At 37.5% G+C, this 22,408-nt stretch overlaps 1 protein-coding gene across 2 annotated transcripts in view; it reads left to right on the forward strand.

Annotated features, from left to right (window-relative positions):
* LONP2 (lon peptidase 2, peroxisomal) overlaps positions 1-22,408 on the forward strand; it is a 99,774-nt gene that overhangs the window by 8,430 nt on the left and 68,936 nt on the right. Inside the window, exons 3-7 of one of the 2 annotated variants that reach the window (XM_026494709.4) lie at positions 1,922-2,053; positions 2,750-2,872; positions 6,140-6,303; positions 7,675-7,769; positions 20,899-21,157. In XM_026494709.4, the coding sequence (XP_026350494.1) occupies positions 1,922-2,053; positions 2,750-2,872; positions 6,140-6,303; positions 7,675-7,769; positions 20,899-21,157 (773 nt within the window). The remainder of the gene's footprint in view (positions 1-1,921; positions 2,054-2,749; positions 2,873-6,139; positions 6,304-7,674; positions 7,770-20,898; positions 21,158-22,408) is intronic. The other variant, XM_044382367.3, reaches the window with a different exon arrangement.

A 22,408-nucleotide genomic window follows, 5' to 3' on the forward strand; every position in this document is an offset into this window, starting at 1 on the left:
TTTCATATTAAGTATTTTTATTAATTTCATTGAGTTCGGATATCAGAATTTTATCTTTCCTTTTAGACATTGAGGTGGTTTCCAGCTAATACTTTTCTGTCCTTTCCTTCTGTATCTCCTTACATAGCCCTCATCAGTAGACTTCTTCAGTAGCTTCCTGACTAATCTCTTTCTGGTTTCTTTTCTCTCTGGTTTATCCTGTTCACTGAGCCTTTCTAAGGACGTTTTGGGCCTGCCTCTCCCCTGAGAAAAAGACTTTAATGGTGATAGGGTAAAGTTACTTCCTTAGGATAACATTAAGACCCTTCCCAACTCTGTTGAATCCCATTTAAACCCAATTTAGTCACGTTGTCCATCCAAGAGCTTCACATCTTGTTTCATGTCCCTGTGATTTTGTCCCTTCTGTTCTCTCTGCTGGGAGTGCTCTTCCTTCTCTCTTTTCAGATTTATGCTTTCCCAGCTCCTGTGGGCTGTTAGTGCTCCTTTTCCTGCGCTTCCACTGTCCTTTATGCATCCCTTTTAATGTGATGGTTATTACATTGTATTGAAATTTACCTTATGGGTCTGCTTCCTCTACCAGACTTGCATTCATCCCTGCCTTAGCCATCCCCTACGGCGCCATATGTTGTGTCTGTCATGTAGTTTGTGCTCAGTAAGTGATTGGAGAACGAGTTTTAACTGTTCTGTTTTCTTAGGATGAATTCTTAGGAGAAAGAGTCTTCAAATTTTATTACGTGAAAAACTTCATCATGACTGCGCTTTCATTCCCTTGACTTTGGCAGGCCATGGATCGGTTCCTAAATTACAATGCCTTCAGAGAGGCTTGATTAGTACTGGCATCAGAAATCTTTTTAGAGTAACTAAATGAGGCACATCATTTGTGAATTAGTATGGGCTAAGCTTTGCTGTTCTCAGTATTCCAGAATCTCAGCATTCATTATAACCAAGGTGTATTTCTCATTCATGCTTTATACTTAAAACTAGAGAGTGTGCTGATTTACCTGTTTGAGTCACTTAGGGACTCAGGAAGGTTAGAGATTCATCCCAAAACATGTAGTCATTATTGCTGAGGCTGGAGAAGGAAATGTGGCAAATCTCGATGGTTTTTAATGCTTCTACCCAGAAGGAACTGTCACTTCTGCTCCTGTTTCTTGGATCATGGCAGGACTCATAGCCCCATTTGTATTCAGAGAAGGGGAGAAAAAGTCCTGCCATGTGCCCAGAAGAAAAGGAGAACTTTGTCAGTAACCCCAATGATTATCATAGTTACTGAAAGCTTGCTTTGAACTTAATGTGTCTTAACTCCAGGTGTACCCTGGATGTTGTTTTTATAAAAATCATTCACAGCACTCAGATTCTCGTTAATCCAGATGTTCTACTAAAAAACGGTATTTCAACTACTCATTGGTTAGCATAATAGCATCGACTCTATTAAATTTCCAGAATTTGGTAATTACACTGTGATTATGTAAGAGAGTGCCTTTGTTCTTAAGAACAAGGGTTATGGTGTCTGCCACTTACTTTAAAACATTCAGCAATAACTGTGCGGGCGTGAGCGCACACATGCTTAGAAAACGCGAACGTGGCAGAATGTTAATAATTGGTGAACTTAGGGGGAGGATAGGAGTTCATTGTACTATTGCAACTTTTGCTCAAATTTTAATTTTTTTCAAAATAAGATCATAAATTTACAGAGCCTTTTAAACGTTCGTATTACCCACATTTGAGCCATTTTTTACTTTTTGATTCTGTTTGATATTTTGAATATACTTCTCTTTTCCTCTGACACCTGACTGTAGTAATCAGTGATCTTTCAGAACCAAAGACTCTGAGGCCCAAACATTACACCTATATAGCAGTCTGTTTTTTGAATTCACAAATAATGCCAGATTTCATTAAAAAGACTTCTTTTTCCTTGTAGTTGGTTGAGATGTTAGATATGTCTGTCCCTGCAGTTGCTAAATTGCGACGCCTTTTAGATAGTCTACCAAGGGAAGCTTTACCAGACATTCTGACTTCAATTATTCGAACAAGCAACAAAGAGAAGCTCCAGGTATAGTATTCCCTTCTTAAATACTAAGTTGTTTTGTCAGTTTTTATTCGAAATAATACATTCTGACCTTCAGTAAGACATACTAGAAATCTATAAAAGTAGTTAAAAATGCTCTTTCGCTGAAATTGACTATTAAAAGTGATTGATTTACATTTTTGTATGTTCAGACAGCTCTTTTATTCACATTATCAGTACTAGTAGTTTGTCAATTTATGGAAAAAGTTAAATGGAGAAAACTTTAAAAAATAAGCTGGCTGTGGGCATCAGCAGGGATGTTTGAGAGAATGGTGAGCATTAATTACTCCGATCATTGGTGGTTGGTTAAAAGTGCTTCTATTCTTTCATGAATGTAAAAATTTAATATTTTGACCCTAGAATTTTTTAGGCCTAATATGTAGATACATTCTGGGTTTAAAAGAACAATTCACAGAAAGAGTTGACATTAAATGTGTATTTTGTTCTTGCTGTGGGAACAGTACACATGACTTCATTTTTAAATGAACTGTCAAGATGCTTTTTTTCCTTTTTAGGATTCTAGTGGTTTAATATAGTTAATCTGGTTGTATTGGCTATAACGTAGCTGTAAATGTTGATAGTTGGCTTTTTTACTTAACAATTTAAGTCATGACTCTGACTGCCTTGTTTTGGGAGCATGTGTTCCTGAGAGATTGTACTAACTGACTCATGTTCCCTTAGATTTTAGATGCTGTGAGTCTAGAGGAACGGTTCAAGATGACCATACCGCTGCTCGTCAGACAAATTGAAGGCCTGAAATTGCTTCAGAAGACCAGAAAACACAAGCAAGATGATGATAAGCGGGTAAATATTTCTTTCCATCTGCTTCTTCACGTTTCCAGTTGTTTTTATGTGATGTGAGATTCAGGGTTTTTTTTAAGTTAAAAAGAATTGGGGGAATAAAGAAAGGAACAAAGCAAAACCTTCATTGTCTCTTACCACTTAAGTTACTGATAAAATTCTAAATTCAGTATGTTTTTCTACTCCTTTTCCACGTCTGGGTCTGTCTTTTTTTTAAAAACACGGTAATATTTTCTCTTCTTTTGTTCTTGGTAATTTTTGGTTCGTCACCAAAAAGGATAATTTACTAAGTCATTTCTCTTTGCCAGTCATTGTGTGTTGTTTCCGATGTTTTCTATATTTTAAAAATTAACAACTGTGATGAGTGTCTTTGAAAATAATTTAAGGTGATAGTTGTATATCTCATGTTTCCTTTTTTTTTTAAGTTTTTATTAAAATTCCATTTAGTTCGTGTACAGTGTAATGAGTTTCAGGTGTGCAGTGTAGTGATTCAGCACTTCCACACATCCAGCGCTCATCACGACAGGTGTACCCACTCCTTAACCCCCATCACCTATTTCGTCCATTCCCCCACCCTCTCCCCTCTAGTAACCATCAGCTTGTTCTCTGTAGTTAAGAGTCTATTTCTTCGTTTGCCTCTTTTTTTCCCCCCTTTGCTTGGTCGTTTTGTTTCCTAAATTCCACATATGAATGAAATCACATGCTATTTGTCTTTCTTTGGCTGACTTATTTCGCTTAGCATTATTCTCTTTAGCTCCATCCATGTCATTGCCAGTGGTAAGATTTCATTCTTTTTTATAGCTGAGTAGTATTTCTGTGTGTGTGTGTGTGTGTGTGTGTGTACCCGCGCGCACGCGCGTGTGTGTACCACAACTTCTTTATCCATTCATCAGTCAGTGGACACTTGGGCTATTTCCATAATTTGGCTGTCGTAAATAATGCTGCTATAAACATCAGGGTGCATGTGTCCTTTTGAATTAGTATTCTCGTATTCTTTGGGCAAATGCCTCGTAGTGCAATTGCTAGATCATAGAGTAGTTCTATTTTTAACTTTTTGCACAGATTCCATACTGTTTTCCATGGTGGCTGCACCAGTTTGCATTCCCACCAGTAGTGCAGGAAGGTTCATTTTTCTCCACATCCTCACCAATACTTGTTGTTTCTTGAGTTTTTGATTTTAGCCATTCTAACAGGTGTGAGATGATATCTCATAGTTTTGATTTGCATTTCCCTGATGATGAGTGAAGTTGAGCATCTTTTCGTGTGTCTGTTGGTCATCTGGATGTCTTCTTTGGAAAACTATATACTCATGTCTTCTGCTCATGTTTTAATTGGATTGTTTTTTGGGTGTTGAGTTTTATAAGTTCTTTATGTATTTCAAATACTAACCATTTATCAGATATGTCATTTGCAAATATCTTCTCCCATTCCATAGGTTGCCTTTTAGTTTTGTTGATCGTTTCCTTCATTGTACAGATGATTTTTTTTTTTTAAGATTTTATTTATTTATTTGACAGAGGGAGAGACAGCCAGCAAGAGAAGGAACACAAGCAGGGGAGTGGGAGAGGAAGAAGCAGGCTCATAGCGGAGGAGCCTGACGTGGGTCTTGATCCCATAACGCCGGGATCACGCCCTGAGCCGAAGGCAGACACTTAACAACTACGCTACCCAGGCGCCCCAGAAGATTTTTATCTTGATGTAGTCCCAATAGTTTATTGTTGCTTTTGTTTACCTTGCCTCAGGAGCCATATCTAGGAAGAATTTGCTACAGCCAATGTCAAAGACGTTACTGCCTATGTTCTCTTCTAGGATTTTTATAGTTCAGGTCTCACATTTAGGTCTTTAATCCATTTTGAATTTATTTTTGTATGTGGTATAAGAAAGTAGTCCAGTTTCATTCTTTTGCATGTTACTGTCTGGTTTTCCCAATATCATTTGTCGAAGAGACAGTCTTTTTCCTATTGGCTGTTCTTTTCCTGCTTTTTCAAAGATTAATTGACCATATCATTATGGATTCATTTCTGGGTTTTTTATTCTGTTCCATTGATCTATATGTCTGTTTTTGTGCCAGTACCATACTGATTTGATCGTTACAGCATTGTAATATAACTTGAAGTCCCAAATTGTGAAGCCTCCAGCTTTGCTTTGCTTTTTCAAGATTGCTTTGGCTATTCTGGGTCATTTGTGGTTCCATACAAATTTAAGATTGTTTGTTCTAGCTTGGTGGAAGAAAAAATGCTGTTGGTATTTTGATAGGAATTGCATTAAATGTGTAGATTGCTTTGGGTGGTATAGGTATTTTAACAATATTTGTTCTTCCAATCCATGAGAATGGAATGTCTTTCCATTTCTCTGTGTCATCTTCAATTCCTTTCATCAGTGTTTTATAGTTTTCACAGTACAGGTCTTTCACCTCTTTGGTTAAATTCCCATGCTTTTAAATGAAATACCAGTATATCATTTTGTTCCATTGATGGCTGGTGTTGATTCATGATATTATTGAATTGAGAATTTCAAAAGAGCACTTCAGAAGTTTTAAAATATGATAGAGAAGTTGTGGAGAAATAGAACACAAAGCTATTTGGTTTGGCAAAGAGGATGGTCGTTGGATTTCAGAGGGCAATTTCAACATAATGGAGACAAAAGCCAAAGTGTCAAGTACAGATTATTGAAGTACTCAAGGAGGAAAGGGAAGTGATGGTCAAAGCCACTTGTTGGAAAAGCAAGAACATCAGAAGAAGGGAAGCGAATAGTGTGTAGTTAACTGAAAGGGACATAGGTAGGATAAAATATTTTGAGCAGAGGAAGACTTTTCTGTGTGTTGAAGTCAAAAGAGAATAGAGTCAATGGTAGAAACATTAATGATGTTAGAGAGAAATTTTGTAATGTAGGAGGGAAAGTGGAATTTATTCTGTTGGTAGTTGCTAAGTAGTAATATAATCAAGAAAGTAGTGGCTGCAGTCATAGCTCAAAGAAAGATATTCCTAGATTTTTCATGATTTTTAGTAGCCAGTTCTTGAATTTTTTTCTCATATTGTAGTATAAGCATATAGTAAAATAATGTCCACTTTATATTGATCCACTTTTGAAATTCTGTTGCTTCCATATGTGCTTGTGCCTCTTAGTTATCATTTTGAACTTCGTTCCTAAAGATGTAGACTCTAATTATGAAAATGTTATTCAGCACCGATTATAACCTTGTGTGTCACTAGGTACCTCATTTCCAATTTATTTTGACACACAGTTTTACCCTTCTGCTTTCTACTTTAGGTTATAGCAATACGTCCTGTTAGGAGAATTGCACACATCCCAGGAGCTTTAGAAGATGACGATGAGGATGAAGACAATGATGACATTGTCATGCTGGAGAGAAAAATACGAACATCCAGTATGCCAGAGCAGGCCCATAAGGTCTGTGTCAAAGAGATAAAAAGGTAAATTGATGCTAAAAAAAAGCTGTTGACTCATTGGTATTTTCATTTTGCATATTAATGTTAAAAATTGCTGCTCATGGAAACTGGAATCTGCTTCTTTGGATCACAAACTGAAAGCTGAGTTATTTGTTTTATGTTATTTGACCTTTCTCCTTATGTTCTATATAGGTATAGATCACTCTATTCATTTTATCTTTCCAATGTCACCTTTTACCTTTCATGGCTTTCAAAATTCTCAGACTGTAGCTGTGATCCTTGGAATCTTCAGATTATCCCTCTTCATTCCTCAACCAGAATCTGATTTTTAAAACATTCTTAATACTCCTGAATTAACACCAGTGTCCCTAATCTTTTTCTCAGTTGCTGTGTATAAGTGATGCAGTTCTTCCACTTACAGCGTACTGTCAAACATGGTCACTCTTCTTAGCTGCGTTTTTATTGTCTTAACAAATGGATTGTGCTTTGCTTAGACACAGTGTTTGTTCAGTTATTACTGTGTTCTTCACATGTCACTTTTTTCTTCTTTAGAAAAAAGATAAACTCTAGAGGGCAGGAACTGTCAGTTTCTCTTTGTATAAGATGAAGTACACAGAAACCTTGATGTCAGCATAGGGCATATGGATAATCTGAGGGTTAAATAGAAAACCGGTATTTTCTTTTCATACTTGACACAGTATAACTGTGTTACATTTTCTTTTATTAGTGAATTATAATGAACCTAAGTGAATGCTCAGTAACTAAAGATTAGACTTTCTCAGGTTCACAGTTAAGGACATGAGTTGTAGTTCAGGGATGTTTTATATTGACTGGCATTAATTACTAAATGTAGAACATCTGTTGTGGGCAGAACACTTTTTTAAACACTGCATTTATTGTGGAAGTTGCATTTTTTAATTAAATATCTGATATTATCTTGCTTTTATGAGCTGATTTCATCTCTAATACAAAATATATATAATTAATAATAAATAATTATTATAATATATATAAAATATATAATTAATAATATATAATTATTGTTATGCATGGTTAGGCACTTAAATTTTATTGTGATAGGTATATCAGTAGATAAGTGTGACTTGAGACTCCTGCTGTGAGATACCGATATTGGTAAGGTCATATTTCAAGGATAGAATCTGATATAGTGTTCCCTCCCCCATGCCTCACCCCCGTTTTGCAGGTATCTGTTTAATTTTGTTCCGTAAATACATCATAAAACAAAATAACCACATTTTTAAGAAACGTTTCCAGATTTTTAAAATCAAATATGCATAATATATCTGACCCAGAAAAGCAGGTGCCGGATTTTTGTGTTGTTAGGGAATTCTTCTGTGTTGTGGAACATTTTTGCTATGTGTTCTTTCCCCACAGACTCAAAAAAATGCCTCAGTCAATGCCAGAATATGCTCTGACTAGAAATTATTTAGAACTTATGGTGGAACTTCCTTGGAACAAAAGTACAACTGGTAAGCCAACAAAATAACACCTTTTTACAATCTGATTGTTACTCAGAAAGCTCATGTAGCTTCTATTGAAATACTCACCACTGATTATCTTACTGTTACTATAGTTCTTTACATAAATTATTTAAATGCTGAACTTGTATCATCTAGGTCTTGGGACCAAATAGGAAAAGAAGGTGCTACAGGAAAGCGCCTTTTCCCTGATTTTGGAGAAAGATAGGATTTTTATGATTGTTGATAGATGTGTTTCTTAATACCAATAGTCAATCAGATGATGAACGTTTATATTTAAAGAATAAGGTACATATAGCTGTATAAAGAACAGTTGTGCCATTTGGAATTTTGTTTTTTCTCATACAAAAGCCTATAAAATGAATTTAAATTCTGTCCTTCTGTAGAACTTTTCTCTTTCCTGTGAATTTGTTCTTTTCTCTTGGGGTGAGAAATACTCCATTGACTTTCATAATTTTTAGAACCGTTTATTTGCACTTGTTTCTGTTACTGGCAGGCTAGTATTACAGGTTAGTTATTACACCCAAGGTTTACTGAGTTCAGCAGTGGATTGATTGACGGCTGAACGGCTGCTGGCATAGGAGTAGCTATATGGTTGACTTTTGAAAATTTAAAGATACATTATCCTGGCTAGTAAAATTCCTACATTTAAGAAAATGCCAGAGATTTTTTTCAAATGTGACCTCTAAAGCACACATTTATGCCCCACATAAGATGTGCCGTACAAACCAGATTTCTGGATGTTGAATTTTTAATATTAAAAAATAGTTGCCTATTAACCTACAGAGGACCATCCTTTCTGGTACTGAGAACTTAAAAAAAATTGTTTTTACCTCCTAGAAGGCCCAGAATGAAGCACGGTCGTGTTAAATTAACTATCTGGGACAATGTTAAGGTTAAAATAGCTCCTGTTTTTTTTTTTTTTAAACAATGTTATACATCAAATTTATTTTTAAAAGAATAGATAATCCAGATTAAATATAAATCTTGTCAAGCCATTATATGATTTAGCAGGTTCTAAATTTCATGGATGTTGACCATATTGTCCCTGATTGTAATAAAACTAAGAAAACAAACAACAACAACAAAACCCACAAACAAAATATAAATCTTACTTAATATACAATTTGTATAATACAAATTATTATTCAGTAAGATATTATTTATAATAATGAGAAGTTATTTTTAAAATACAGTTAATTACAAGAACCTTTCTGGGGGGGAAAACTAAAGGAGCACTACAGTTGGACTTTGCCATGTTTAATCCATAAACATTTACTCTTACCTTAAAGACAGCATTAAATATGTGATCTCATATGCTACAAAGTTTTTTCAGCAAAAATCTCAGGAGGAACAGCCTAATGCCTTAACTTGAATCTAGTTTGATCGTTTATTCCCCTCCCCCCAATTTCTTTACATTGAACACTAAATTGAATGTATTAATCTTTTCTGCTTCTAATGTATATGCTGCATTTTTTCTTTGACCCTTGCTGTCCTAAGGCAGCAACATTCTCTTTTTTTTCCAAATTACAGTTTTAGATGACCAAATGGTCAGGTGTATGTTAGAGGATAGTGTGGTTTTTAGAAATGCTATTTGCTGTATGCTGTCTGCTATCTTTGGTTTTTTTGTTTTGTTTTTAGATTAAATTAGCCCGCATGGAGTATAACATTAGTTTCAGGTGTAGTGTTCAGTGGTTCATCAGTTGCATATCGTACCCAGTGCTCATCACATCACATGCCCTCCTTAATGCCCATCACCTAGTTATCTCATTCCCTCAACCACCTCCCCTCTAGCAACCCTCAGTTTGTTTCCTATAGTTAAGAGTCTCTCATGGTTTGTCACCCTCTCTGATGACTTCCCATTCAGTTTTCCCTCCCTTCCCTTATGATCCTCCGTGCTGTTTCTTATTATTCCATGTATGAGTGAAAGCATATGGTAATTGTTTCTTTGATTGACTTATTTCGCTCAGCATAATACTCTCCAGTTCCATCCATGTCAATGTAAATGGTAAGTATTCATCCTTTCTGATGGCTGAGTAGTATTCCAGTGTGTGTGTATGTGTGTGTGTGTGTGTGTGTGTGTGTGTATGTATATATATATATACATACACACACACACCATGTCTTCTTTATCCATTCATCTGTCGTTGGACGTCTCGGCTCTTTCCACAGTTTGGCTATTGGGGACATTGCTGCTATAAACATTGGGGTGCAGGTGCCCCTTTGAATCAATACATTTGTATCTTTGGGGTAAATACCTAGTAGTGCAATTGCTGGGACATAGGGTAGCTCTATTTTTAACTTCTTGAGAAATCTTCATACCGTTTTCCAGAGTGGCTGTACCAGCTTGTATTCCCATCAACAGTGTTAAAGGGTTCCCCTTTCTCCACATCCTCGCCATTTGTTGTTTCCTGTCTTGTTAATTTTAGCCATTCTAACTGGTTGTGAGGTTATATCTCATTGTGGTTTTATTTTGTATTTCCCTGATGTCGAGTGATGTGGAGCACTTTTTCATGTGTCTGTTGGCCATTTGTATGTCTTCTTTAGAGAAATGTCTATTCATGTCTTCGCCCATTTCTTGACTGGATTATTTGGTTTTTGGATATTGAGTTTGATAAGTTCTTAGTAGATCTTGGATACTAGCCCTTTATCTGATATATCACTTACAAATATCTTCTCCCATTCTGTAGGTTGCCTTTTAGTTTTGTTGACTGTTTCCTTTGCTCTGCAGAAGCTTTCTATCTTGATGAAGTCCCAGTAGTTCATTTTGCTTTTGTTTCCCTTGCCTTTGGAGACTTGTCTAGCAAGAAGTTGCTGTGGCTAAAGTCGAAGAGGTTGCTGTGTGTGTTGTCCTCGAGGATTTTGATGGATTCCTGTCTCACATTTAGGTCGTTCATCCATTTTGAGTTTATCTTTGTGTATGGTATAAGAAAATGGTCTAGTCTCATTCTTCTACATGTGGCTGTCCAGTTTTCCCAGCACCATTTATTGAAGAGACTGTCCTTTTTCCATTAGATCTTCTTTACTGCTCTATCGAAGATTAATTGACCATAGAGTTGAGGGTCCATATCTGGGCTCTCTGTTCTGTTCCATTGATCTGTGTGTCTATTTTTGTGCCAGGACAATACTGTCTTGGTGATTACAGCTTGGTAATAGAGCTTGAAGTCCGGCCACATGATACCACCAGCTTTGGTTTTCTTTTTCAACATTCCTCTGGCTATTTGGGGTCTTTTTTGGTTGCGTACAAATTTTAGGATTATTTGTTCCAGCTCTGTGAAAAATGTTGATGATGTTTTGATAGGGATTGCATTGAATGTGTAGATTGCTATGGGTAGCACAGATATTTTAACAATATTTATTCTTCCAATCCATGAGCATGGAATGTTTTTCCATTTCTTGGGATCTTCCTCAAATTCTTTCATGAGTGTTCTATAGTTTTCTGAGTATAAATCCTTTACCTCTTTGGTTAGGTTTATTCCTAGGTATCTTACGGTTTTTGGTGTAATTGTAAATGGGATTGATTCCTTAATTTCTCTTTCTTCTGTCTTGTTAGCGTATAGAAATGCAACTGATTTCTGTGCATTGATTTTATATCCTTCCACACTGCTGAATTCCTGTATGAGTTCCAGCAATTTTGGGGTGGAGTCTTTTGGGTTTTCCACAGAAAGTATCATGTCTGAGAAGAGTGAGAGTTTGACTTCTTTGCTAATTTGAATGCCTTTTATTTCTTTTTGTTGTCTGATTGCTGAGGCTAGGACTTCTAATACTGTGTTGAGCAACAGTGGTGAGAGTGGGCATCCCTGTTGTGTTCCTTAAGGACCCTTAGGGGAAAAGCTGTCAGTTTTTCCCTGTTGAGAATGATATTTGCTGTGGGCTTTTCGTATATGGCTTTTATGATAGTGAGGTATGTTCCCTCTCTCCCTACACTGTGAAGAGTTTTTTTTTGTTTTTGTTTTTTTTAAGATATTTTATTTATTTATTTGACAGAGATACAGACAGCCAGCGAGAGAGGGAGCACAAGCAGGGGGAGTGGGAGAGGAAGAAGCAGGCTCATAGCGGAGGAGCCTGATGTGGGGCTCGATCCCATAACGCCGGATCACGCCCTGAGCCGAAGGCAGACGCTTAACCGCTGTGCCACCCAGGCACCCCCATGTGAAGAGGTTTAATCAAGAAAGGATACTGTACTTTGTCAAATGCTTTTTCTGCATCTATTGAGAGAATCATAGGGTTCTTGTCCTTTCTTTTATTAATGTGATGTATCCCATTGATTGATTGGCTAATGTTGAACCACACTTGCAGTCCAGGAATAAATCCCACTTGGTTGTGATGAATAATCCTTTTAATGTACTGTTGGATCCTGTTGGCTGGTATCTTGGTGAGAATTTCAGCATCCATGTTCATCAGGGATATTGGTCTGTAATTCTCCTTTTTGGTGGGGTCTTTTCTGGTTTTGAGATCAAGGTAATGCTGACCCCATAGAACGAGTTTGGAAGTTTTCCTTTCATTTCTGTTGTTTGAAACAGCTTCTTTAAATGTTTGGTGTAGAATTCCCCTGGGAAGCCATCCGGCCCTGGACTCTTGTTTGTTGGGACATTTTTGATTACTGCTTCAGTTTCCTTGCTGGTTATGGTCTGTTCAGGTTTTCTGTTTCTTCCTGTTTCACTTTTGCTAGTTTATACGTTTTAGGAATGCATCCATTTCTCCCATATTGCCTAATTTTTGATATGTAGTTGCTCATAATATGTTCTTAAAATTGTATTTCCTTGGTGTTGGTCGTAATCTCTCCTCTTTCATTCATGATTTTATTAATTTGGGTCTTTTTTTCTTTTAAGTAAGTCTTGATAGGGATTTATCCATCTTATTCTTTCAAAGAACCAGCTTCTAGTTTTGTTTATCTGTTCTACTGTTCTTCTGGTTTCTATTTCATTGATTCCTGCCCTATTCTTTATTGTTTCTCCTCTCCTGCTTGGTTTAAGCTTTATTTGCTGGTCTTTCTCTAGCTTCTTTAGGTGTAAGTTTAGCTTGTGTATTTGAGACCGCTCTTGTTTCTTGAGAGAGGCTTGTATTACTACATGCTTCCCTCTGAGGACCACCTTTGCTGTATACCAAAGGTTTTGAACAGCTGTGTTTTCATTTTCATTAGTTTCCATGAATTTTTAAAATTCTTCTTTAATTTTCTGGTTGACCCATTCACTCCTTAGTAGGATGCTCTTTAACCTCCAAGTGTTTGCATTCCTCCCAGATTTCCTCTGATGATTGAGTTCCAGTTTCAAAGCATTGTGGTCTGACAGTATGCAAGAAATAATCCCAGTCTTTTGGTATTGGTTGAGACCTGATCTGTGACCCAGTATGTGATCTATTCTAGAGAAAATTCCATGTGCACTCAAGAAGAACGTGTATTCTGTTGCTTTAGGATGGAATGCTCTGTATATATCTGTGAGGTCCATCTGGTCCAATGTGTCATTCAAAGCCCTTCTTTCCTTGTTGATCTTCTGCTTAGATGATCTCTCCATTGCCGTGAGTGGGGTGTTGAAGTGCCCTAGTATTACTGTAATATTAGCTGTGTGTTTCTTTAATTTGGTTATTAATGGTTGATATAATTGGCTCCTCCCAAGTTAGGTGCATAAATATTTATAATTGTTAGATCTTCTTGTTGGGTAGACCCTTTAAATATGATATAGTGTCCCTCTTCATCTCTTACTGTAATCTCTGGTTTAAAATCTAATTTGTCTGATATGAGGATTACTACCCCAGCTTTCTTTTGAGGTCCATTAGCATGGTAAATGGTTCTCCACTCCGTACTTTCCATCTGGAGGTGTCTTTGGGTCTAAAATGAGTCTCTTGCAGAGAGTGATTCAGTGGGTCTTGCTTTTTTAATCCAGTCTCTTGCCCTCTATCTTTTGATTGGAGCATTAGGCCATTTACATTCAGAGTAACTATAGAAAAATACACATTTAGTGCCATTGTTTTGCCTGTAAAGTCCCTGTTTCTAGAGATTGTCTCTGTTTCTTTCTGGTTTATGTTACTCTTGGACTCTCTCTTTGCTTACAGGATCCCCCTTAATATTCCTTGCAGGGCTGGCTTGGTGGTCACATATTCTTTCAGTTTCTGTTTGTCCTGGAAGCTGTTTATCTGTCCTTCCATTCTGAATGACAGCCTTGCTTGATATAGTATTCTTGGCTGCATGTTTTTCTCATTTAGTACTCTGAATATATCATGCTAGCCCTTTCTGACCTACCAGGTCTCTGTGGAAAGGTCAGCTGCCTGGCAAATGTTCCTACCTTGTAGGTTATGGAGTTCTTGTCTTGAGTTGCTGTCAGGATCTTCTCTTTATCTCTGAAATTTATAAGCTTCACTGTTACATGTTGGGGTGTTGATCTATTTTTATCGATTTTTGACGGGGGTTCCTTGTACATCCTGGACTTGAATACCTGTTTCCTTCTCCAGGTTAGGGAAGTTCTCAGCCATGACCTGCTCAAATATATCTTCTTTCCCTATCTCGCTCTTTCTTCTTCCTCTGGGACCCCAATAATTCTAATATTGTTTAGCATCATGGTATCACTGGTTTCTCAAAGCCTTCCCTGATGGTCCATTAGCTGTTTTTCTCTCTTTTTCTCAGCTTCTTTCCTTTCCATCATCTTGTCTTCTGTGTCACTCTGTCTTCTGCCTCATTTACCATACCTGTTAGAGGATCCATTTTAGACTGCATCTCAGTTAAAGCATTTTTAATTTCAGCCTGATTAGATTTTATTTCTGCATTAAGAGATTCTTTAGTGTCTTTTATGCTTTCTTCAGACCCAGTTAGTAACTTTAAAATTGTTATCCTGAATTCTGTCTCCAACATTTTACCTATATCCATATTGATTAGATGTGTGGCAGAGAATATTATTTCTGGTTCTTTCTTTTGTTGTGAATTCCTCCTTCTAGTCATTTTGCCCAGAGAAGAATGGGCGGATGAGAGAACAAAATCAAAAATACCAACCACAACCCAAGCAAAATACACACCAGACAAATCCGAAGAGGTCAGAAACCAAAACAGAAAAGAAAAAGAAAAAATGGGGGGGGGGGAGGAAAGAATATAATCACCCATGGACAAAAGAGGGTGATCCACTTGGTCCTGGGTGTATTTTGGTCTGTTTGTTTTCTGACACTAATCCCAAAATTGTAAAGAAAGCAAAACTTATATATATACAAAAATGAAATTGAATTCAGTGACAGGAAGCCAAAAACGAAGAATATACCTATAAAATATAAATGTAAAAATGAAAGTTAAAAAAAGACTTAAAAACAAAAAGTAGATTAAAATAAACTAGTTGAAAAGGAAAAAAAAGGGAAAGGAAATTTTTTTTTTTTTTAAAGATTTTATTTATTTATTTGACAGAGATAGAGACAGCCAGCGAGAGAGGGAACACAGCAGGGGAGTGGGAGAGGAAGAAGCAGGCTCACAGCAGAGGAGCCTGATGTGGGGCTCGATCCCGTAACGCCGGGATCACGCCCTGAGCCGAAGGCAGGCGCTTAACCGCTGTGCCACCCAGGCGCCCCTTTTTTTTGGGGGGGGGGGGGGAAGGAAAATTTTAAACTGAAAGGTAAAAGAATCATGAGAAAAAACCCTCAAATTCCACGTACTGTTCCCTGCCCCGCCCCCCCCCCCCACTGGAGTTTTGCAGTTCTCTGTGTTCCGTAAACTTGGTATTCGCCTGATGTTCCAGCTGGTCTTCTGCAGGGAGGGGCCTGCTGCGCTGATTCTCAGGTGTCTTTGCCTGGAGGAGCTGTACTGCCAGGGGCCGGGGCTCAGTGTAAGCTGCTTCCAGTTGCTCTATGTGGCTTTTGTTCCCTGAAGGCTTTCTGCACCACTTTAGAGGATAAAAATAAAAATGGCGGTGCCCCACTCTCCAGCCCCAGAGCTAAAAGATCACGTCCCCCTCTCTTCAGTAAACCCTCAGGGAAAAGCAGTCTTCATGTTTGTGTGCACCAAACTCTGCAGACTCAGGCGTTACACAACTGCACTGATTCTCCCGAGGGAGGGAGGAGGGTTGCTGTGGGCCTGGGCCACTTGCAAGGCCCCCGCATGGAGATCGGTTGCTAGCCGTGCCATGGTTAGTGGTTTATGGCAAACCCAAGCTGAGAGCCCACTTTGGCTTGCTGACCATAGCCAGTTTCCCAACTCCAGTGCTTGGAAATTCTGCTGGCTCAGGCATCCTCTTTTTTCCTGTGACCCTGGGGATCCTGAGACCACACTGTCCCACCTAGGATTCTTCTTCACTTCGCCACCTGAGCACCTTTCAGCCAGGGATGTCATCCCTCATGGGAGCAGACTTCTAAAAGTTTCAATTTTGTACTCTGGGGCTATATCACTTTCCGGTGTCCTGCTTACAGACGCTCTGTCCCCATGCCATTTGTCTTCCGATATATCCCCTCACTTTCACTTCTCTGCACCGCCTACCTTGCAAAAAGTGGTTGCTTTTCTATTTGTAGAATTCCAGCAATTCTTTTCTTACATCCCCAGGTTGAATTCATGGGTGTTCAGAATAATTTGATATCTAGCTGAATTCAAGAGACCAGATGAAATGAGATCCCCTACTCTTCTGCCATGTTGCCTCCCTCCTCAAGATAGCTCCTTTTTAATTAGTTTTTTTGGAAAGGATCACCTAACACATTTTTAAAATTTATTTATTTATTTGAGAGCACGTGCACGCATGCGCACGCAGTGGGAGAGGCAGAGGGCGAGGGATTGAATCCCAAGCAGACTCCTGTCCGAGCACAGGGCCTGATGTGGGAGTCAGTCCCACAACCCTGAGATCATGACCTGAGCCAAAATCTAGAATGAGACCCTTAACCGACTGAGCCACCCAGGCACCCCAGGACCATCTTAACACATTTTTAATGTGCATGGCTAGGTACTAGGATGAAATTGGCCTAATCATCTTCCTTTTGTTTTGACAAGCCTTAGATTTCATTCCTCTTATAGTTAGGTTCTTGTTGTGGAAAGCAGGTCCATTCTAAGTTATGCTAGTTATTCTTTCATGAATGCTCTGTAAATCTGCATTCATCCCATTCTCTAGATTTTGGGTTTTTTTAAGTTTTTCTCTCCGTTTGAATGTATATATAAAATTAAATTAATTCAAATTAAAAGGCTAATTCACCTTTTGTTTTCTCTTAAATTCTGAGAATCTGTAAGTTTTCATTAGATTAAAGTAGGTTGCACTGGTGAACTGTAGAAGCAGTTGTTCAGAAGCAATATTTTTTTTTTTGCTTTATGTGCTTTATTTTCCACCTTTATTTTGGTATAATTGATAAACAGTAAAGTGTACATATGTAATATATACATTTTGATGAGTTTTAACATGTATCTGTAATACCATTACCATAATTAAGATAGTGAACATATCCATCACCTCTTAAATTTTCTCATGCTTCTCTGTAATCCCTACCTCTTTCCTTTCCCTCCCTATCCCCAACCTCTGTAGATTAGTTCATATTTTTAAAAATGTTATAGAAATGGAGTGATGTAGTATGTACTCCCTTTTTTTTCTGATTTTTTCAGCATAATTAGTAACTTGTTTATCCATTTACCTATTGATGGGTATTTGGTTTGTTTCCAGTTTGTTGGCTATTATACATAGAGCTGTTGATGTTACTGTGCTGGTAAATTTATTTCTTAATTTATTTCATGTTTGCATGACAACATTGCCTTCTAGTTGAAGTTATTTTACCAAACAAACTGAAGCTGAATTTCTTGATTTAAGTCTTTATTCAGAATCCTTTTTGGAAACTCCATAGTGAAACGAGTGCAGGAGAGCATGTGTTCCCATTGACTTAGCTCCTCGTCATTGTCGCCTGACCAGTTTGAGGTCAGCTGTCAGTCCTGATCTCACTGGGTTGTTGGGAAATCCATTTTGGTTCCAGTAGTCTTCTGTTAACTCTTAACTCTCCAGTGTCTACTTTTTAAGTGAAGTGGTCCTGTTCTGCGAGATTTGGGGAGGGCTCTGCTCCATTAGTTTAGACCTGGGAAAGAAAGTTACATTTAAACTTTATATGTGTTATTTAACTGCTCTGCTTTTGTTTCGCCTGCCATTCTTCCTTGATAGTATATATTTGATAGTTTTTTTGTTGTTGTTAATGGAGTTGTGACAATTTTCAAACCCTGTTACTTTGTCTTGACAGTTGGACTAGTGTACAGTGCTAAGAGCATCTAGATAACTTTGTAATCCCAGGGGCCTTATTTTGAAATTTTGGTATTATCTCTGTAACATTTTTCTGTGCTTCAGGATTTATTTTAACTAATGACATAAGGGAAATGCAGGGCGCATATAGAATATATAGTTTAGTGGTCTGAGAATATTAACATTGCAGATTTGATAATTTGCCATCAGTAGCTTAGTAAGTTGCTCTCAGCTTCCTCCCTCCTCCACTTGTCTTATTTAAAAAATGAACTTAATTACTAATCAGGAATTTTTACCAGGCTTATACAGTATAATTGTACAGATTTTGGAGGAAAACATTTCATTGAACACAAGAGTGCTGACTCCTGTTCTTTACCTAAATAAACAAGAAAATATAAAAACCGGGCAAAGCTGTTACTATTTTCACAACTATGGAAGGAGACCACCCACGTGCTAGAAACTCAGTCTCTGCTAGGTGTGGGTCAGCATTAGAGATGGATGGCATTCGTGTCCCTGCCCCACATGAACGTACTTCTCATTGTTTACTATTCCAGCAGAGAACTGAAAATGGGTAAATTGTAGTATAAAGGGAGGCGTGTTTGAACTTTTAAGCCATTCCTATATAGAATTTGATCTAAATAATTATTGTAAGCGTGGTTACAAAACCATGAACATGTCTTTTGTGATTTCTGAAAGGGAAGCTTACCTAAGTAGAGATCATCAAAAGCAGAAAAGAAAGATTTGGAGAAATAAGTTTGCTAATTTTCCCATCTTGAATGGAAAGGGCCAGTAGGTACCATTTCAGTCTTCCCGTTGTAAAGAAGATTTAGTATCAACAGAAATAGTACTACACAATTAAAAACTCAAGGAGTTAATACTTCGTTTTAAATTTTTTACACATAGCCACACGTATTATTCAAAATAGGAAGTGTGCATTTTGAATCATTAAAAAGAATAATCAGAAAAAAATGTATCCTGTGTAGAAAAAGACACAAAACAATACTTTATGTAGTATGGAAATTATCTTTCCTCAAAAGTCGAAGCACTGTTTAAAGTTGTCTTTACTTGGCATACCTCTTAGAAGAAATTCCTTCAGAGTGTTTTCAGTTTTTTCTGAATTACATGGAATTCTGTTCTTAGTTTACTAAATGTTAATTAGGGGTGGATGTTGCATTATAACAAGGGCCTTTTTAGGTACAAAATGACATTCTGGTGGAAGGTTTTCCTTCTTGGACATGGTGGTGTAATAAGTATATCAGTAACCTAATATTAAACCATCTTTGCATAACTAAAATAAATCCCACTGGGACTTAGTAGATTACTCTTAATAGGTTTGATTTACGAGCGTTTTAGTATACAGAATGGGACTGGTCTGAAGTTTTCTTTTGTGTTTGCCTACGGTAGGTTTTAGAGTCTGGGTTTGCATTATAAAACAGTTGGGAAACTTCCTCTTTCATTTGATTCATGTATTCATTAATTGGGGTCTGAAGCCAGGAAAGGGGGAAGAAGTTTTGTTCTTCCCTTTCCAAATCGCTTAGCCAGAACTAAAAGCAATAGTACTATAATTAAATTACATACATTACTGCTTAGCTAGGTTTTTTCAAACTAGCTGGGGAAACAAACTACCATTTAAGGCTATTTTTTTTTTCTTCTCTGTAGGAAAAATGCGGGGCAGGTTCCAAATCACTGATTGAAAGAGTGGGCTCGTGTGTGTTTTCCTCTTTCCCAACCTCTCCTCTGTCAGTGTGATCATGCGGCATGTATCATCCCCTGGGTGTCACTCAGCTGATGAATTCATGCTGGTGACCATCAGTATTTAATGGTTTAATCTACGAGTATTTTAAGTAGTAAAGCACATCAGTAAACCTGGTGAAAGCTTGGCTGTAGAACCAAATCCTAACATACATTCCTGGTGAGACTTTAATTGATAGAACTTAGACAGTTCTTTACATCTTAAATTTTTTTTTGACCCAGCACTTCTGTCTGTAGATTAGTTGAAGGAAGTAATTGTGGATATATGTAGGGATTTAGTTACAGCGATGCACAGTAAAGCAGGCTTTATAACTGTGAGGATTTGTAGATAACCTAAGTGCTCAGTAGTAGGGAATTATTTAAATGAGTATGGATAATTAATGGAATATTATGTAGTCATCAAAATGTTACTAAAAAATGCATTTGACACTGAAAGGTGTCCATAATATGCAAAGTGAACAAACATACAAAACCTGAAGGCATCGCATAATCTAATTTGAAAAATAGGTTCTAGAAGCACATGTCACACACACACGTACAAAACCTGCAATAATAGTGTATACCAAAGTGACGGTGGGGATGCTCTCGTGAGGACATGAGATCATGGCTGGCTGACTTCTTCTTTCTATTGGTGTCATTGGGTTTTCTGGAATGAGCATACATTTCTTCTGTAATAAGAAAAAAAAAACACTTTAAAAAAGAAGGAACAAATGCCGGCACACATAGAATATGTAGAAATTATGTCTCCATAGAAGAAATGTGTACCTAGAAAATGAAATGATAGCAATATAAACTCCTCGAGTTTTGGGTTTTTTTTAAGATTTATTTTTGAGAGACAGCACACATGAGAGCATGGTGGGGGGAGCACAGAGGGATAAGCAGACTGCCCCTGAGCAGGGAGCCTGTTGTGGAACTCGATCCCAGGATCATGATCTGAGCTGAAGGCAGACACTTACCCAACTGAGCCACCCCAGGCAACCTCCTTGAGTTTTTAATTGTGTGTGTGGTACGTACTGTTTCTGTTGATACTAAGTCTTATTAAGCAAAAAAGCCAGGTCCAGGTCTCCCTGAAGACTCATTTAGAAAGATCCACTTCTGTTCTCGTCACTTTTTTTTTTCTCTAAATCATGTTTTACTTTTGTCAGCCTTGAAAGCAGTTCTTCCATTTAAAAATTCTGTGTGCTTACTCTGCGGTTATTTGACAGACCGTCTGGACATTCGAGCAGCCCGGATTCTTCTGGATAATGATCATTATGCTATGGAAAAACTGAAGAAAAGAGTGCTGGAATACCTGGCTGTCAGACAGCTGAAGAACAACCTGAAGGGCCCTATTCTTTGCTTTGTTGGCCCTCCTGGAGTTGGTAAAACAAGTGTGGGAAGATCAGTGGCCAAAACTCTTGGTCGAGAGTTCCACAGGATTGCACTTGGAGGAGTATGTGACCAGTCCGACATTCGAGGACACAGGTAGACTCTTTCGGTTTAGTCTCTGGTTCTCCATTTTAGTTGACTAAAGCCCCTCAAAAGCCAAGGCATAATATATATCTTTTTCTCAGAGAGCTATTTGTGATACCTTGAGTCAAAAGGACATTCATAATCCTTGTTTATAGTCCATCTATAGGATGTTTATAACTGGCATCGAGCCTTAACTGTAATGGTACACTCAAACCACCCTTGGTATTTCTATGATAGTGGATAACGAGTTTCTGCCTTAGCTTTCCTGGAATTTCATTTGAATGCAGTTATAAATCAGTTACGGTTAGATATTACAGTGTCTTTACATTCATTTTGGCCTAGTAGCATTTCATAAGTAATGACCCATAACTCTTAGAGTTTAAAAAATAAGTACAACAGCTGGGGCCAGTAGGAGAAGGGAAAAAAATCTTTGCTAACAAATGTGTTTGCAGTTTAACTTTCTTTTAAGAAGGCTGGTTTTCCGTATGAGTAATAAGGAGAAAGGTTAGGATAATTATTAAGACCTCTCCTTGCATTTTTGACACCCTTTCTGTAAAGATACATTATGCTGTGAGAACTGAGTCTTTGATTAATCTTAAATTATTAGAATCAGATTTGCATGTTATGTTCATGGTTTTGTTCTCTGTGGTCTCTGTTGCTCAGATTGGAAGATGCTTTGGGAAAGCATGAACTTTGTTTCGAGGTTAAGGGTTTCATAGCAGTTGCGAGTTGTGAGAAAATATACCGATAGTGTGTGTATTAAAGAACATTTTAAAATGTAGACACCATGGATGCTTATAAATATGATGTTGTAAACCTGAAACTAATGTCAATGATATCTCAGATTTTTAAAAAAAAAATTTTTTTAAAGAAACTGCTGAACTTTCAGTAGAAAGTAATTAAACTGAAGATAAAACTTCTCTCCTCAAGGTCATCCCTCGCCTTAAAGTTGTTAAAGCAATCTAGATTATAAGTGGAGGCTTTGAGAAGCATGTCAGTGCAGGCAGTGAGCAACTGCCAATGGCCAAGGCTAATATAAATGCATATTTACAATTTGGTGAAAGGGATTACTTGGATTGTGGTGGGGGGGAAAGAATATGGTGGTTTTATAACACCTTGTTTTCCATTTGTCTTATTCATAAGATCATTGGCCTTAGGCGGGGATGGGAAATGGTTTCAGAAACTTTTCCATGAAAATTGTTCTTTTTCTCTTTTATTTGCTTATTTACAATTCTTACGCATTAAAGAAAAGTCATTCCAAGA

Source organism: Ursus arctos, unplaced genomic scaffold (assembly GCF_023065955.2).
Source record: "Ursus arctos isolate Adak ecotype North America unplaced genomic scaffold, UrsArc2.0 scaffold_19, whole genome shotgun sequence".
NCBI classification, from domain to species: domain Eukaryota; kingdom Metazoa; phylum Chordata; class Mammalia; order Carnivora; family Ursidae; genus Ursus; species Ursus arctos.